At 41.6% G+C, this 19,412-nt stretch overlaps 1 protein-coding gene across 1 annotated transcript; it reads right to left on the minus strand.

Moving 5' to 3' along the window:
• Positions 1-502: 502 nt before the first annotated feature.
• Positions 503-6,956, minus strand: LOC100382237 (uncharacterized). The gene is made up of 12 exons (NM_001174991.1): positions 5,999-6,956; positions 5,769-5,903; positions 5,417-5,561; positions 5,008-5,286; positions 4,257-4,518; positions 4,012-4,178; positions 3,805-3,915; positions 2,884-2,935; positions 2,606-2,715; positions 2,369-2,497; positions 2,053-2,142; positions 503-1,379 (listed from the first exon to the last, which is right to left on the minus strand). The coding sequence occupies exons 1-12, from the start codon at positions 6,952-6,954 to the stop codon at positions 846-848; spliced, it is 2,970 nt and encodes a 989-aa protein (NP_001168462.1). The 5' UTR covers positions 6,955-6,956; the 3' UTR covers positions 503-845.
• Between the last annotated feature and the right edge of the window lie 12,456 nt (positions 6,957-19,412).

Raw genomic sequence — 19,412 nt, forward strand, 5'->3', positions numbered from 1 at the left:
CTTACGTTTTTGATGAACCAATGTTCTATGTTTTTTATTCCTCTATTTTAAGTTTTTAACACTGTTACTTCTGTCTCTTTCTTATGTTCTATTCATTTCCTCTTTTGTATTTCTATGTTCCAAACACGGCATAAACAGCGAGCCACAGAAAAATATGACATCTGGTCCCGATCTGATTGGACGGCCAGGAGGTTTGGATGCTGTTTAATTGCAACGAATGGGACTGGACAAAATATGTAATTGTAAATAAAGTAATTATACGTTTATAACTCAAAAGGTCAGAATGTGCATATATATAAAGCAATAGAGGTAGGAGAATGAACTCCATTCGTTATATGTGTATAAGTTCATCTTCATCTATTTGAATATCGACGTAAAAATTAAGAGTTAAAACGACTACTATTTTGGAACGGACGGAGTAGGACGCAAAATGAATATCAGACATCTACAGTTTCAGTATGTTATTCACTCAGCAGATCATGTATACATTCTCTCATTAGTTGAATGAGCAAACCATATTTTTCAATGCAAGAATAGATTCTTAAAAAATAGAATGCATGTAAACATTACATGATATCTACACAACATAAATGTAAACATTAAAAATGGGGCAACGAAGAATCGTGGCTCTGGCCGCCTCTCTTCCTGGTCGACAGACAATACAACAGTCCTTCACAAAGTTCAGTTCGCTTGTAATATGCGAATCCGAAGCTTCCAACACCTTTTCAAAAATGACTGTCATATCAACCTTGGGTACTGTACTCTCTTTTATAATCCCTCTCCATTGAACTATCAGGGCGAAATAGATCCATAGGACTACACCAAGAACTGGACGCCAGCTTCACTTAATCCTTTTCCAGGCTCTGTGAAGAATCTACCTGCCCCCATAACGTCTCTGCGTAAATCTTCTCTTCTTCCTTCTCTTGTTGAGAACAATCAGATAGCTCAACCACCTGCTCATCGTCTTCATCTGGCACATCTTCGTCAGTATCATCTGGCAAATCTACAACATCGTTACCCTGCAGAACACAAGCCTCAGCCACAGCCTCTCGCATGGCTAGCCGAGTGGCTGGCTTATCACTCCCCTTATATCGCGGTGGAGGGACAACAAAGGGCAGGGCGATGTCCTCGATCCTGTGCCTACTTTCACTTGCATGCTTTGACATGCCTGGTGGCAGAGCAATGAGTATGATGCCAAGCTCATAGTTGCAAATGTGTAGCATTGGACTAGAAGGTGCTGATCTGGCTTTGCTAGGATTTGCTTTGGAGGGAGGAGACAGCGGCTGTCCCCATGCAGCCGGACTGAAGTTATGAGACCCACAATAAGTCCAGCCGAATGAATGCTCACCAAAACAAGACTTGAAGCGTCTTTGAGCAACCTGGTATATTGATAAATTTGTCACTATCATAGCTAAATTTCAGTAAAGAACATTGAACATTTCATCCTTTTTAAAGGTAGTGTCTGTATCAGCCAACGATGACGCAAACTCGCAAAGGTAAACAGAAGCAAACCACATAGGACATGTCTATCCAAGTTGATGGTAGATAGCTTATCCAAAAAGGGTGAAAATCAAGAGCATTAGCTAGCACTTGAAAACAAAGAAAGAGTAAATACCAAGTAATTTCCTTTTTGTAAAGCTATAACTGGACCTTTTCTCGCTAAAATCTTCACCTAAACAACACGCATACAATAGTCAGCTGTTTCTAACCCATTGCCAATGTGGCAATGTCTTCAACAATAATAGTCAGATAAACGACGCTGTGTATGTCATGTCTGCCATTGTGTAACTTGAACCACCATTCAATAGTTTGTGAAGAACTAAAGAAAGCCAAAAGGAAGGGCAGGTCTGATGGCTGATGCAGTGGTGAGAGTTGTTTCACTAAGTCACTAGGTCACAGGTTCAAAACAATCTCTCCGTATTTGTGGGTGGAAGGCTTGCCTCAATTTATCCCTTTCCTAGACACCCCCCCCCCCATTCATGTGGGAACCTCCGGCAAACTAAAGAAAGCCAAGGAAGTTTATATTTATGATATTCTCCAAGAAGACTATACCTTAACATGCATAGGATACCCTATCCTGGCATTTGGTTGCGGGATTGCATCATGAAATATACCGGTAGATCTCAGTCTTTGCCATGTTTTCTGCGAAAACAAAGCAAGTGAGATGGACATAAAAAGTAATAGTATACACCTTACAAGAGCAATCTCTAAATTTATACTGTTTTTAGCACTTGCTTCTGTGATTAGAAAAACATGAACTGTCTATTTCGATGCACAGAACTTTCCATATTGAATATAGTGCAAATATACCATGAACTCTTATTTGTAAATTGTTCGAAAGGTTTAGAGTTGTCAAAAGAAAATCCACCTCAGGTAGAGAAAGCAAATTCCTGCACAATTGAATTCCACAAGCCCCTTTTTTCACCCTGTCAATTGTTGGAAACAACAGACTGATTGATGGCTTCTTCAGCTCATGGTTTGCTGTCCAGCAACCCCACTACGAAAATTAAGGAACACTTAAGTGGTTATGTCCATCAAGAAAAGATATACATATTCCAGTGATTTTGTAGAATACAGTAAGCTTCAGCAAACAGTTAAGAATTACCTCTGGATCAGATTCTTGAGAGTCGAAATCTTGATGAGGTCGTTTACCAGCAGCAGAAGCAAAGCTTGCAATGAACTGTGGATTAATTGAAGTCCCAATTGATGAAGCACCTATAAAATAATTTAACCCAAGCAAGAAACATTTAAAAAATAATGCCAAGGCATAGTGTATATCTAGATGCATAACAAAAACTATGAGCCTAGAAAAGCTAGAACGACTTATAATTTGGTATGGAAGGAGTAACTATTTCAGTATAGGAAAATTGATTGTTTTCTCACTGTAGATAAAATCAGCCTCGAGTGTTTCAGGCCACTTAATATTTGCCAATACCTGATTCAAATCAATGTTAATTACAATTAGAAAGCTTGGTTAACATCCGTAAAGAGGACAAGTGGCATGTACTGAAGTGACATAAGTAACTAAATAGCTATTGAGCAACTTACAAAGTGCAATTCAAGAAACCAAACTGAACAAGCAACAAGAAATAAGTGTGAAAGCTGAATTGATTCTGATGAATGTACAGTTCTTTCTCTGTTTTAGGCTCTGATTGAAAGGCAGAAAATTTTCTTGATTCCTTTGTAAATTGAAGGTTCCCTGTAAAACTCTACCATTCCAAGGAGAACCTTAGAAAGTACAAATACCAATTTTATATGTCCTTACAGAGCAGTGAGGCAAAAACAACTGAAGACCTAATATTCGTCGCTTGACTCCTTATGTTTAGATGTCACAAATGCAGAGCGGTGAGGCAAAAACAACTGAAGACGTAATATTCGTTGCTTGACTCCTTATGTTTTGATGTCACAAATGCAAAAGGCAATACAAAGGTCTTCCAACTAAGAAAAATGGAAGTATTTCTCTAGATTTTGACGATTAAAAATGTATTAGGTTATGGCGATCAGCTTCATACCACTACACAGTGGCACCGTAGCCCATATGAGAGTGACCGCGACCAGGTCAGACCTTAGATCTGTGCTTTGTCGTGTGATAAACGAGGGGATTTTTTAGCCCCAGCCAAATTCGTTCCCACGAGGAGTCGAACTCAGGACCTGAGGAATGCTACAGATACCACCTAACAAACTCAGCTAAGTATACACTGATTTCACCAAATAATATGATCACCTTAACAAATGTTAGTTTAGTTTATATATCACATGCTTTTATCAAAGATGCACATAATTTCATCATATAAAATTATACACCTCTTCTAACCGCCAAAGTCCAAGGCACCGCTGCAAGGATGCTATCAGTGAGCAGAGTGGTGGAAAATGTTCATTGCTTATCAGCCTTGAAATTTGAGAAAACTCTGGACCCTGAAATTAATTGAAACAGTTTAGGATATGCTTGGAGAAGTTTCACAGTAGTAGTACAAACTTATAAGAAAAGTCTATTAAAATCTTTCTGGGTACCTTTGATACATATAGAAGCAACTGTACTTTAGTATTAGTTACTCCAAATGCAGCCTCCAGGGCTTCCCTAGGGTAGATAAATCCAGAGAAATCGAAGAATCCTGAGTCACTGAGGGGAGCTACCCACTTAGCAACCTCTCTAGGCAAGAAACCAAGTTGGACAGAATCTGAAATGCATTGGGATATGGTTAATTACAATATAAAGGTAGCATTCAGTAAAAGTGCACATATTGAACTATGCATACCTTCTTCAGAAAATTTATCCAGATCAGCAACAAGAACACTCACAGCATTAGCATCTGCAGGTATATTGGTGTTCCTCTTCAGGATCACTTCAGTAGTCCCATACATATTTTCACGGCATTTTCCAAGAAATGCAGATAAGGCTCTCAGTTGTTTGCCAGCATCTGATGGGATGTGAAACCGATGAGATATGCCAACTACAGACGTTTGAACAGAGCCAAAAGACATCCTATGTGCAGATTTTGTGTGTACATTATGTTTAGCCTGCAAAAACCAATGGATAACACCTAGTTACAGAATAGGAAACCATAAAAATAGGCTATTGTTTTTCCAGTAACGACGAAGCAATAACTAGTCCTGAACTCCTGACTTTTGAGCTTAGGGTTAAGTTCACTTAAGCTAATGTCTTCATCAGAAAGTATGCAAATTATAAGCAATATTTTGTTTAGTGCTGCAAAAGATATACTCCCTTTGATTCCAAATGTAGGTTGTTAGGACACTGACTTGCAAATAGTGTTTAATATATAATTAAATGATGAAAATTATACATTTTGAATGTAGTAGAATCAACCATATGTTGTGAATGCATGTAACTTGTCATATACTGATGGTCCAAGTTAAAAAAAATGTTTGACCAAATAAGAACCTAAACAACCTACATTTAGAATCAGAGGTAGTATATGTTTGATATTTATAATCTTACTAGAAGGGCTAAACAACAAAATACTGTGACATTTTTTAAAATAAACTTACTGAGAGGAAATAATTGGACTCCAAATAAGGACTTTGTGCATGTATTCCAGGTACTGAAGCAATGAGGTAGCCACCAGCTCCTTCAAAGTCATACTTAGCAACCTCAGTTATCCAATATGCCTGGCTACGGACTTCATTGACCATGGATGCTATGAATGACACTAACTGAGCAGCAAAATCAGATTTTTGTTTCTTGGCTGCACTAAAAAGTGCTGCATAGTCCGGAGAAGTTCTACAAGGGAAGTCTTGCCACCACACAGTGTTTGTTATGAGATGCCACTGCATAAATCATGTAAACCTTCAGGAACACCATAGAAGCAGATATTCACAGGAGAAAAGATTTTTGGACAAAATGAAAGGATGCACAAAGTTCAAGCTAAGCCATTAGTGAGAAGAAAAAAAAGCTGACCTGCCTCGGTACTAAGTTAGCTGAAGTAACAATAACACGCATGCTGTCTTCCCTCTGTAACACTATGAGCTTTGGATGGTGGCAAGCAACTCCTTGCTTCTTCCTGTCCTTTCCAAATGCTATATCTTCAGGGAATCGGGGGAAACTTGAAAAGAAATAAATGACAACATTAGTATACACTATCCCTCCTCAACAAAAACATCCATTGTGACACACTATAGAGCTCCGCAAATGCAAAACTAAGATACAGTATCTGATTGGCATGCACCTGATAGCTTTGAAACAAAAGCACAAGGCATTTGCTAAAAGCCTCAAACTGCAAAAGAAAACAGTACTCAATGTTGCTACTTACACTAGTAGCAGCTTAGGATGGCTTTCGAAAGGCGCTGCTGTTCTATTTTCACTGCTTGCACTCCAGCATCTCTCCTTGTTGTGGCATGCTATTGTCACTGGTAGATGCTGGGGAATCTTGCAATAGTTGAGAAACCTGAGAACCATACAAACATTAGCATTTCTAAGAATTCAATCACATGTCCCAATGTTACAGGTAAAGTTCAGAAAAGCAGCTGAGAGCAGGCACACCAGGAAATATCTAAGGTGAATGTTGCAATGAACACTCGTACCAAACTGTTAACAGGATGGAGAAGCTGTGGAAGTGTCACACCACTTTGTGGTTCCGTTTGCGTGTTAGACCCAGTATCCGCAAGGCGATTCAAGAAGAATGTGCTCCCATCTGAGTAGCAGCCCTCACTGTGATACTGCTCTTCGTTACCGCTTCCACATCCTGGCTTCTCTGAACTGTCATCTCTGCATCCTTTACTCCCATTAAAGAGCTCTGGGTCGCCATCATTTACAACATCAAAGTCGTGGTCAAATTTGTCTCGCTCAAAATTGCAATCACCTTGCAGCACATTCTCCTTAGAAGCGGGAGTGATTGGATTGTCCAGGCACAATTCAGCAGCACCATCCTGCCTCCATTTTTTAGGTCCAATATCCACATCCAGGTTGCCAATTCCAGAACAATCCCTTAATAACGAAAGAGGATCTTCGCTCTCAGATATCGCCCTCAGCCGTTTCCGCAGAGACTCGGCCCTAAAAACAAGACCCTCAGCGCAGGACCCCGCCGTTGAAGCCGCATCAACCTCAAATCCTCCGCATGAGACGAACCTCTCGACGATGAACCCGTACCTGGCGCCGCAGCGCAGCACCGATACCTCGTCGCCAACGGCCAGCTCGGTGGGGGTCCCCGCGCGGAGGGGACGGCCATTGACACTCGGAGAGCCGATGCCAGATCGGTGTGTGAGGCGAAGGTCGCAGCCGTAGGTGCTGAGCAGGAGGTCGGGGGCGCGCCGGCGGTGAGGATTGGCGAGGAGGCGGAGGCGGAAGCGGTAGCCACAGCGGCGGGAGTGGGAGAGCGAGTAGAGGCGGTCGGTGCGCACGAGGAGTAATGCGGGGGCTGGGCCCACGAGACGGAGGTGGAAGTAGCCAAGGCTGCCGGAGGTGTAGGGGCCCGGCTGCTGAGGCAGCGGCACCGCCATAGGAGTGGAGGCGAAAGGGAGGGAAGGAGCCCGGTACTAATTGAATCTGATCCCGCTATTTATTTAGGTCTCTTTGGACTTGTAATTTTACTATGAAAATGAATTGATTTATGTAAAAAAAATATATGATTTCTATGAAATTCTCGTATTCTAAAGAGCCTATTTCCGCACGCGGAGGAAGGGTTTTGATGTAAGGGCTACTTTGAAAAAAACTAGAGAATCTAATATTTGTCATCACCAGCAAGTTCAATAAATTGTCATCATGCGCATGTTTTATAGACACAGATGAATCTATAATTCATAAACACAGAAGTAATTATAACAAGCAGGCAATGTTTCAAGTGCCAAAATTCTAATTATTTTGGAAACTTAAATCCATCCGCGGGATTCAGGAGGATTGAGTGGATAATTATTAGTTTATTTTCTTTTCAATCCTCGGAAATGCGGGAGAGATTTAAGTTTCCAAACCAGCCATAAAAAGAAAAATATAGTGGAGAAGATTAGTGAAAAGGAAGGTACTCGATAGCAAGAATGTCCTCCTTTCAGTTTAATAATGATAGCTCTCTTTGATGTGGAGGTACTGTTTAGTTACAAATAGAGAGTGATAACGTAAATGGAAAGAGGTGTCACTGTTTTTACCTGTTATTGTAATGAAAAACATGATTGGTTTGGTTGCCACACGTGATGAACCAGCGGAGAAGAAACTACAACCTACAAGCAGCGTACATGGATAGGACCCGAATATAGACGGTAACGACCTTTTACACGGCCACATCGAATTCCTATGTGAATAGTTCCACTGTCGTAGAAATAAACGTGGAATAATAGAAACCTATAGTAACGCATACAATTACAGGGTTAGAAACACGAAAACAAATACCTCAATGTTTACATCCTTCCTTCCTTACGAAGGTTGTCAGGTTTGTAGGTATGTAATCATTTTTGTACTAGCAAAGTGCTCGTATATTACTACGATTTCTATTTATATTTAATTATAGAATATAAAACATAAAAGTATATGTTCCGTTGGCTAGGTGGTGATGACCGTAGAAACTGTGGAACCGGAAAATTAATATTTTAATATAGTAGAGAAGTGAAATAGTTACTATTATGATATTTATATCTATTAACATTTATTAAATTTAACTATACTTATATATTTAAATAAATTTATTGTAGAAATAGATTTAAAAATTTATCTAATAATATTATAAATAAATTTATTGTAGAAATAGATTTTAAAAGTTTATTAGATTTGAGTATTGAGAGCAACTCTAAAAGTGAGCCAAAAAGATTAGACAAATTTACTGATTTAGCTATTTTCTACAATAGATTTCACAAAAAAAGTAGACTAGTCGAACAGACTCTCCAAATTTAAAACTCTGTATGGTGAGTAAAACATGCTATCCAAAAGCAAAGAGTGAAGGTGTAGGGATGAAGAACTACTAAATTTAAAGAGTCATTTCCAAAGTTTATTGGAGACGTTTTCCTTCTAATAGTAGCTAAATTTATCTTTACAAAACGATTTATCTCTTGGAGTTGCTCTTACTATTGTCAGAGTGGCTCGACGTCTGCTTATCTAGAGCATCTCAAAGATTAAGCCTTTATAAGTTGCCAAAAAAGTATTTGAAGGAGTAAAAAAGATTTATCTACAGGTTTCTAAACAATCACTTCTAAAATATAAAAAAATAGTCCCACACAAAAACAAATACAACAATGATACTCTAGTGTAGTCTAGTACATGTTATATAGATGCAGTTTTCCGACCATTTGGATACTACAACAATGTTCAACGGCTTGCTACAAGTGCATTTTCGGTGCCAAGGCACTCTAGTATAACTCAGAGATAATGACAATCATCGTGCCAAGATATTAATGCTTTAGTTAGTCGATTATCATTGTCTCATTCAACAATCAACATTATGTAAAATAGTATTATTTAGGTTCCAATCACACATCTATACTACTCCTATTAAGAGCCCATCGAAGGCGTCCACAACCGCGTCCCCACCCCCGCCTCGCCCATGATCTCTGTCGCTGCGTCTTTATCCCCCCGCCCCTGCCCCCTGCAAACCCCCCCTTGCGCCGCCGTCAGTTGGGTCAAGTCAGATCCGCGTTTGGTGGCCTGTCCCTGTCGACCTTTCCACCCCCGCAATGGCGGCGACCTTCGCTCTCCTCCTCGTCCACCCCGCGCCACCCCCGATGCCATGGTGTCAAGGATCCCCTTCGATCAAGGTGAGGAGGCGCCCACCTCCACCCTTCTAGAAGCCCACCTGCAAGCCCAGCTCCCTCCCACGCCGGTGAAGCGGTGTAGGTGCACTGCTGCTTCCCTTTGCCTCGTGTCTCCTCCCTTCGTCGTCCCTCCTTCTCCGCCTCCTGATCTCCTCCCTTTGATGCCCCTCCTTCTTCGCCTATTCATCTCCCACTCCCGCCCCTCCAACAGACGGCCTCACTTTCGTCTGCCTCTGCGGTAGCGGCTCCAGCGCCAGACCTAGCATCGGCCCAGTGGCGGCTAACCCACCGCTAAAGCCCGTGCTGCAGGGCACAACCGTCAAGTGGCTCCTCGTCTCCATCATGACACGCCAGCGGGACCGCACACATGGGCGGGCGAGGAGGCATACATGTATGCGTAGGCAGGGCCACCTCCCATCGGCCACCCATGTTCTACAGCTCCGTGTTCGCGCAGGTATGCTCGCCGCTCGATGAAATCCTCGCTCAGAATTTGTCAGGCTTCTTTTCTCCCGAAGTTGTCGCCCGCATCCCCCGTCGCCCCGTGTGCATCCCCCAGACGCCGCCTCCAACGTTGCCTCTGCTCCCCAACCATGCGACGCTCGAGTATAAGAAGGAAGTAGTCTCTCGGGTACAACAACGCTCCCCAGAACTCAGCCATATCTGCGTCGAAGAGGAGGAAGAAGAAAAATATCTCGCAACACTCGAAGAGGAGGAAGAAGAAAAATTTATAAAGGTGTTCCAATCCCCAAGCCCTATCCTTCTACGCTTCCATTGATTTTTTTCCTTTGTATATGGTTCCAATCGATGAGTGCATGTGTAGTAAAGAAAAGCATCATTTTGCCTAGAACAGGTAACTGTACTTGCACATTCCACATTGTTCAGCTTAGACATGAATAAAGAACATCATCGCCATGTTGTCTTATGTTGGCAAAGCCACTACACTGAGGTATTGCTGCAAAGTCGTTGTGCAATTATGTAGAGTGTCGAATAATATCTTGGGAGAAAAATAACCACCACAATCATACAAACAAAGATTTACAGTGCAACTAATTTAGCTTAACTTTTTGCTCCCTTCGGATCACAAAACAGTCATGCAGATTAGCAAAAGTTTGTGCATAATGGAAAAACTTGACCTCATGACTACTAAAACTTGACCTCATTTATCAAAACAGTGTGACACATTAGAACATATTTCACTGGTACATCTGATCCTTTTGTTGAAATTCTACTGTGGTCAAACATATTGCACACACAATGGCAATTCCAAACTCCAGGGAGGCGGATAGACGTAGGATCCCTTTTTGGTGGTTCACGTTTGAGCAAGTTTTAGTAGTTTGAACAAAACCTGGCGTTGTGCATGCATACTACCGTGCACAAACATTTCTTTGTAGCATGTAACATGTGAAAATAGCCTCAAACTCTTTGACGCTGCCCAATTTCAGTCCAAGGTCCTGATCCGATGAGGCAGCCTTCAGCAAAGGAGATCCTGAGACACCCTACCTTTGAGAAGCTCCATAAGTCCCCAACAACGAAGTAGAAACACACCCCCATTTAGATCAGAGCAGCCGACAAGGGAATTGCACAATTGCTCCCAATTTTTTACATGTATCTGTATGTGTGTGTTGTGTGCCCTGATATGATATTGTACGAGATTATCAAAAATGAAGCTGGGATCTGATTTTAATGCCAAGAACTCGAGCACGGGCAGGGCCAATAAAAGCTGTGTCAGCTGTTGTGGTAAGGTTGCTTCTCTCTGGTTTCTGATGCTCTTTTGCCATGGCTGCGTATGTAGTTTGGAAGGATGAGCTGAACCGTGTACTCTTGGTACTTGCAGGCGTACCTTTCTAGGCTTGGTGCGTCGTGTGTGGGGATCCATGAGATCCTAATCACGGTTATCTTATCGTCTCACCTTCCTGTGAAGTTTCATGCTTGTTGTTTGGTCAAGAAAAATGGACAAAAGACGAACAAGAAATGACAAGAAAGTTTCGTAAGCATGTGATGTGAAGTAATATTATCATGTAATTCAATTTATCACGTACGTAGTTCAGATATGGTATTCTCTTACTACTATTTCATGTCCCAATATGATCTGACTGTTGTTGGTAATTTTTCCTTCATGTCTACATTTCTCATGTATGCTCAACATTTTATCAAATCATAATCTATGTGTCGTTGCAACGCACGGGTAACTAACTAGTAATCTTTTAAAATTGGTTGCATGTTCCAAAGATAAGAGATAGACTTGATTTGATTTAGATAAAGATAAAATGATGTAACAACCAATTAAGCCTTTCTTAGCTTTAAACTTATAAACCAAGGCATGGTGATTGTTGCTCTATGTAAACATGTAGACGTTGGCTCGGGAATCTCATGACATTTTAATTCATGTGTCTCTCATTTCTTTCATGGTTTTCAGAGCCCATCCACTTGTATGACGAGTCCCTACCCTATACATACATTATCAATTCTCTCACTAACCAAGTTATTTATAAAAAGCTCATCAAAAGAAAACAATTAGATGCTCCCCAACAAGGTGGCGCAAGTTGAGGCGGCAGGCCTTAATGAGGACGAAATGGCGCTTGTTATCAAGTGCCTGAATACCGCTTTGAAGGGACCCAAGGACTACACCAACAAAAACAAATTAAGGAGAAAGCGTTCATGCTTCAAGTGTGGTAAGTCTGGTCATTTTATTGCTCAATGTCCCAATAATGAAATGACCAGGACTAAGACAAGAAAGGGAAGGAGGAGGAAAAGAAGTTCTATAGAAAGAAGAAGGGTGAGGCGCACATCGGCAAGGAAGAGGACTCAGACTGCTCTTCATCCGATTCTGATGATGAAGGACTTGTCGTCTTTGCCTTCGACAAGTCTTCCCTCTTCCCCAACGAGCGACACATATGCCTCATGGCTAAGAAAAAGAAGGTACGTACACGTGACACTCCTAAGTACACTTATAGTGATGAGGAATCTGATGATGATATGAATTATACTTATCTTTTTAAGGGCTTGTATATATCTAAAGTAGACAAAATTAATTAATTAATTAATTAATTGATGCTCTTAATGAAACGGATAGATTGCTAGAAAAGCAAGAGAATTTGCTTTATGAGGAACATGGCAAAGTTGTAGAAGTTGAAAAATCCCTTGCTTTAGAAGTAAAGAAGGATGAAAGCCTTGTTTGTGATTTATCTTCATGTCATTCTACTATTTCTAGCCTCAAAATGCAAATGATGATTTAAATGCTAAAATAGACAAGTTGAATGCCTCTAGTTCTTCCTTGGAGCATGTTTCAATTTGTACTAAATGTAAAGATCATGATTTTGTTGCTTGTATTGATCATGCTTCTACTATTGCAAAGTTGAATGATGAAATTGTTCAATTAAATGTTCAACTTAAAACTTGCAAGAATGTAGTAGAAAAAGTTAAATTTGCTAGGGATGCATTCACCATTGGTATACATCCCTCCATTAAGGATGGACTTGGTTTCCAAAAGGGAACCAAGGACACAAAAAGCCAAAAGGCCCTCAACTTCACTAAGGAGAAGGGGAAGGAGCCTATGGCTAGTGGCTCACATTCTTTTCATGAAAAGAAGAACCATGCTTATTTGTATTCTCATGTTAAGAATGTTTCTCATAATTCTCATCATCGTATTTGTGATGATAGTTCTGCTTTACCAAAGCGTCATGATGTTGTTTTTACTCCTCGCACTATGATTGCTTCATCTAGTGGTCCTTATGCTCATAATAGGAATAGACCTAGGCGTCGTGCATCTCATGATGTTTCTCACTCGCCTAAGGATATGAATGCAAGAAAGGTAAGACTTGCATTTGGGTTCCAAAATCTTATGTTACTAACTTGACAGGACCCAACACAAGTTGGGGACCTAAACCCTAAGCCTAAATTCCTTGCAGGTTTATGCATCCGGGGGCTAAAGCAAGATCATTAACAACAGATGCACAAACCACATGACAAGGGAGAAGAAGATGTTCACCTCCTACGTCAAGAATAAGGATTCCCATGACACGATCATCTTTGGAGACAGGAACCAAGACAAGGTAAAGGGGATATGTAAAATAGCAATTACTATTGAGCACTCTATCTCTAATGTATTTTTGGTAGAATCACTTGGTTACAATTTGCTTTCCATCAGCTAGTTATGTCATATGGGATATAATTTTTTATTTACAAATGCTGATGTAACTGTCTTTAGAAGAAGTAATGGTTCATTAGCATTTAAAGGTGTATTTAATGGCAAGCTTTATTTAGTAGATTTTACTAAAGAGAATGCTGATCTAGATGCATGTTTACTTGCTAAGACTAACATGGGCTAGCTCTAGCATCACCGTCTAGCACATGTTGGGATGAAGAACCTTCATAAGCTTCTAAAGGGAGAACATGTGTTAGGACTAACCGACGTCTGTTTTGAGAAAGACAGACCTTGTGCAGCGTGTCTAGCAGGAAACAGGTGGGAACAAGTCATCCAAGCAAGAACGTGATGACGACATCAAGACCATTGGAGCTTCTCCTTATGGATGTCTTTGGGTCCATTGCTTATCTTAGCATCGGGGGAAGTACGTACGGTCTTGTTATAGTTGATGACTATTCTCGCTTCACTTGGGTATTCTTTTTGCGGGATAAATCTGAATCCCAAGAAACCCTCAAGCGCTTCCTAAGATGGGCTCAAAATGAGTTTGAGCTAAAAGTAAAGATGATAAGGAGCAATAATGGATCTGAGTTTAAGAATCTTCAAGTGGAGGAATATCTTGAGGAGGAAGGCATCAAGCATGAATTCTCCGCTCCCTACACTCAATAGAAAATGGTGTAGTGGAGAGGAAGAATAGGACGCTCATTGATATGGCAAAGACGATGCTGGGAGAATACAAGATGCTGAAGCGGTTTTGGTCAGAAGTAGTAAATACGACCTGCCATGCTATAAACCGTCTCTATCTTCATCGCCTCCTCAAGAAGACGACATATGAACTCCTAACCGGAACAAACCCAATGTTTCTTATTTTTCGTGTATTTGGGAGCAAATGTTACATCTTGGTCAAGAAAGGCAGACATTCAAAGTTTGTTCCCAAAGTCATTGAAGGGTTTTTACTTGGTTATGATTCAAATACAAAGGCATATAAGGTCTTCAACAAATCTTCGGGATTAGTTGAAGTCACTAGTGATGTTGTATTTGATGAGACTAATGGCTCTCCAAGAGAGCAAGTTGATCTTGATGACATAGATGAAAACGAGGTTTTGACGGCTGTAATGAGGACTATGGCGATAGGCGATGTGCAACCACAAGAACAACAAGTGCAAGATCAACCTTCTTCCTCGACGATGGTGCAACCCCAACTCAAGATGAGGAACAAGTACCTCAAGACAACGTCATGGATCAAGGGGTGTCACACCCGGATTTAAGGGGTAAACCCGGGTGCGTCTCATATGTGCGCCAAAGAAGAACAACACATATAATGACCAAGTGTATAGATATAAATGTCATAAACATTATTACATAGTGGGAGTGTCTTATAAAAATAAATGATGACAAATAACGCGAACTAATATTATTTCCTTGGTGCCACTAAGTCAACTGGGAGACGCCACCTTGACTTCATCGAACTCCTCGTAGTAGTCCTCCTCCTGGGCTACCTGCTCTTCACCTATGGGGGGTTTGTATATCGCAAGGGTTAGCTCACAAAAGATCATTGCTCAACAAGTGTTGGGAATAATCAATAATGTGCATGAACTCACAACAGGTGGGGGCTCATGTGATGTGTACGGCTGATCAACAAATAATGGTTAAAGCTGAGCATTACTTTTAATAAGTTGGTAAAATTTTATTAGCATTTACTAAATGTAAGTATATACCAACTCAAAGTAATAATAGATCAAAATTGATAATAAAACCACAATGTGATGCCTATGACAAATTAAGTTTAATTCTATAAGTTAATCATGCGAGAGTCATGTGCTGCTCAAGACCGCGAGCACGGCCAGTATACCATTTTTACACTCTACAGAGATTGTACCCTTTACCCACAAATCATGCTACCCATTTGCCGAGGTGTCTAGAAGTCCCATTCATCTCTACCGAGGAGACGAGGCAGGGTAACACTACGAGGCCTTTACAAAGTTCCACTAACTTCAGAAAACCTGCTACAGTTTCCGATGAGAGCGATATAGGTATCCCCCATCTGAAAAGCCATCGCAACATGATCAACCCGAGAACCTCCCCATACCGACAACCTCCCCATACCGACAACTCCCCTACCGCGCCTTGCCCCTTTTGGGTAAGGTAGACCTCCACTAGCTTTCCTAATTAATCAACCAAGGGCGTCCCATTCCACCCTTGTGGTAGCACGTTTATCTCAAGTTAAGCTCCATGTTCCAATTAACACAATAGTCTTATCATGAACAGTAAAGAATTCAATAATAGTAGAGAACATGATCATGAATAATGATTATCTTAACACCCAAAACCACATATAGAAATAGCATATACTACCCAAAAAGTTCAGTGGTAAACAAGGTATAAAGATGACCAATCTAGGGTGACCATGGGGTCCCATCAAAATTAAGCCTAAACATGCCAAAGTGATTATAAAGAACATTATTGGGTAAAGTAAAGTGGTCAAGGGCACAACTTGCCTTCAATGAGCTCCTGCTCATTAGTTTCCACCTGCTGAGTACCGGGGTCCTCGGTCACTTGCTCGTCTACTCACAACAATACAAACAAACATAGCATAGAAAAAAACATCACATCAAACATAAGAACATAATGCACAATAATGATCTACACATCGTAACGAGATCCTAAATTCAAGAACCACTAAATTCGGAGTTACAGTTATAAAGTTATGATTTTCCGTAGGTTTAAGTGTTTACTATAAAACAAATGAGGTATAAGATTTTAACCATAGGTTTCATGGTAATACAAGGTTACTAGATGATAAACAATATTAATATAAGTTTAATGCATCTGGAATGGATCAAAAAAGAGTTAAAATGGATTAATTATGAATTAAACAAAGTTTCTAAAATTATTTCTATACAAAAAAATCATTTTCTGATTTAATTCTGAATTTCTCTAATGGCTCAGGATTGCGGACACAAATACCAGAGTCCATAGGGTTTGTTATCTAAAAGTCTGGGCACGGTTGTAATTACTTTACACGAGCCGTGGACGGCAGGTTATTTTAAACAAAGATAGGGTCTCTTTTGCAAAGTTTCTCGACCGAAGGGGTATTATTAGATCTGAACCATCCGATCCCAAACGAACGGTCCAGACTAGATGATCGAGGGTGCCGAATCAGTATGCGGTCGGTGCACACGATTCGTGATCTACGGTCGAGGTTTAATGAAGGCGCGCTTCAACCCCAGCCCTCCGATCAGATCGGACGGCCCAACCCATTAGATCCGAAAGTGATATGGTTGGTTTGATCCGCGCCGCTCTACGCACATCTAACGGCCGATGCGCTACCCCGCACATTCTAATCACAGCCGTTGGATCAAACATCTACGCCCTGGATTAAAAGATTACAATCTAATCTCGCCCGCACGATCCCAGACTCATGGCTCAGATCCGTCTGCGCAAAAGGGTTTGCACGCGCCGATCAGGGCCGTCTGTGAGTAGATCTACGGTTCTGGGCCCATCTCCTTCCCCGCCGAGACCAAGCACGGTGGCGAGCACTGCTGCCGCCGCGCCCCTCACCAGAGATAGTTACACGATGATTTGAAACCCAATCCTAATTTCCATATAGCGCAGAATGTACATGTGGTAAAGGCGGACATGGATGGACAACTCGTACCATGAATTGTAGGGTAGAGGCCCCTAGCTCTGGTGAAGTGCAAACCCACGGTGGACACGACCGACGATGAGAAATTCTACCGCCACCGATCACGAATCCCCTCCCACAATGCGTCAGGTGGGCACAACACTTCAATACAAAACCCCCAGGGATCTTTCCGAGGCCAAGAAGAGGTTGGCACATGTTCGTTGGCGGCGGTATCCTCTCTGCGGCGGTGTCTTGATTTCGGGTGTTAGGGCTTGTGCGCAAGGGACCTGGGAAGGCTTTATATGCACATCATGGATGGCGACCGAGCAGCTAGGAGTTTGTTGAGCCAGCTGGCCAAGTTTGAGGCTGCTCGCGGCAGATTCCTCGCGCGCGGAGGAGAAAAATAGGGTCAGCGCGTGGCTTGACTGCCAGGTGGGGCTGTTTTGTCAGCGACCGAGAAAACAGTGAGTGCGCGCGACGCTGAGGCGACTGGCCATCCAGGCCCACGCGCAAGCGTCACACAAATTGGGAAGGCGCGTGGTTAGTCGCTGGGTTTGGGCCCCACATGTCGGCACCGGATGAGGCACGCGGTTGGGCTAGGATAGACCAATCCACGTGATCTGATCAAAATTTGAAATTTATCTTATCGGTCTCTTTCAATGACTTCTAATTTCATTAATTAATTTATTACTGACCTAGAAAAGATGATAATTGGCTCAAGGGAGCTGATCAATGCTACTAGCATAGACCAATCCACGTGATCTGATCAAAATTTGAAATTTAATTTGTTGTTGTGCATTTTCACAGCGACTCACCAACTATATCACAACCTCATTTGTTATAGGTCAAGCTAGGTGGCGCGCCAAGAACCCCCTTGATGCCTCTAACACTCAGAGGTAGTCGGAGTTGCTTTAGGAGGGACAACTGTAGTAGTAGTGCACCTCCTGGCTCATAGTGTGTCATTTTCCTAGATGATCGACCGCATGATTCCAGCGATGACACATTTCTGGCACTCCCGATGGACCAGCAACATTGACCATCACATCGATCGATCTATGTTGGATAAACGACATTGAATCATCCACATCGACTTATCATCGTCAAGTCCTTGATCACCTCAAGTGTCATACCAAGGGCGTAGGATGCAAGCTAAATTTGGTTATAAATGCCCAAAGAAGTCAGAAATCACAATCGAGAGAGCAAAGTCACATACCTTCAAGCTCAGCTGAGATGGCTTTGAGCTGGTTGCATAGTTATTGGATTGTCTTTTGATCAACTCTAAGTTGGTGGCCTTCTCTGTTTCCAAGTCCTACCAAATGCTTTTGGCCAATTAGAGTCTCTTCCAAGTTAGCATAAGAAGGAGATATTTCTCTAGTAGACTCTTTGAGAACTACCTATTAACATCAACTTTAGAAAAGTGGATTTATCTAACAAGTTGAGATTTAAGTGCATACATGATGATGTTTATGTAAATCAATGGAATACTGCTTGGCCTTTTCTAGTTGTCGTCTGCCCTCGGCCAGATCAATCATGCCCAAGAGATGTTTGTTAAAACACCGAGAACTCTTGATACTTTGTATCAAACACATAAGTTTTCACATTGCATAAAATCTCCTTGATGTTTGAGTCTACACCACACTTGATGACATTGAAAGAACACTAAGTATATGAGGACTCTACAAACCAAAGTAGTCAAATACAGTTACCTCTTAGGAGCCTTGGAGCCGATGGTTTGACTCCGTGGAGTTGGGATCTTAGTTGAGGTTGCACTAGGTTTAGTGGTATCAGCTGCAAGACATGTATTAGGTTTATGAGTGGGCTTCTTGGAGGCGGTACTCTCGGATGTGTGCTTTGGCTAGGGAGCCCTAGAGGGTTTAGCCCTAGCCGACGTGTTAGTTGGGGTGCTCAGATGCGACAACATATGACTTAGTCCTAGTATACACACTAGTAGCCAAGATCATTTTCGAGGGCATAAAATCTGCCTTATCCTTTGGTAGCTCCACTGACACCATGTTCCAATTAATACACATTATTAGCATTATTCTTGTTAAAAAGTATTACCAATAATCTAGTCCTACCTTGTAAATTTTTAAAGGTTCTTTTCAGAGGATTGAATGAGCCCCTCCGAGGTTCGGACGTGGTGGCTGAGTCATTAAGACCATTTGTCCCTAGTGCGGATTTGGTTAAGAGGTCACTCGATGTCTTCACTAATGGCTCTATGTTGTTCTTTGACTTTAGCTCTGACTCGACCTACTAGCTGAGAGGAGGCATCTCGATCTAGATATTGGATCGAGGACATTTGGAGCACCTAATACCTAGAGCCAAAAGAGGGAGCACGACATCATCCTCGTTTGACTCATCAACTTGGACCATGTTCCTTCTCTTCTTTGGCAAAAAAGGGGGACTCAGATTCTCTAAGGTTGGTGGACCCTCGAGGGCTCTTCTAGTGAGCTACTCTAG

Source organism: Zea mays, chromosome 2 (genome assembly GCF_902167145.1).
Source record: "Zea mays cultivar B73 chromosome 2, Zm-B73-REFERENCE-NAM-5.0, whole genome shotgun sequence".
Lineage (NCBI taxonomy): Eukaryota > Viridiplantae > Streptophyta > Magnoliopsida > Poales > Poaceae > Zea > Zea mays.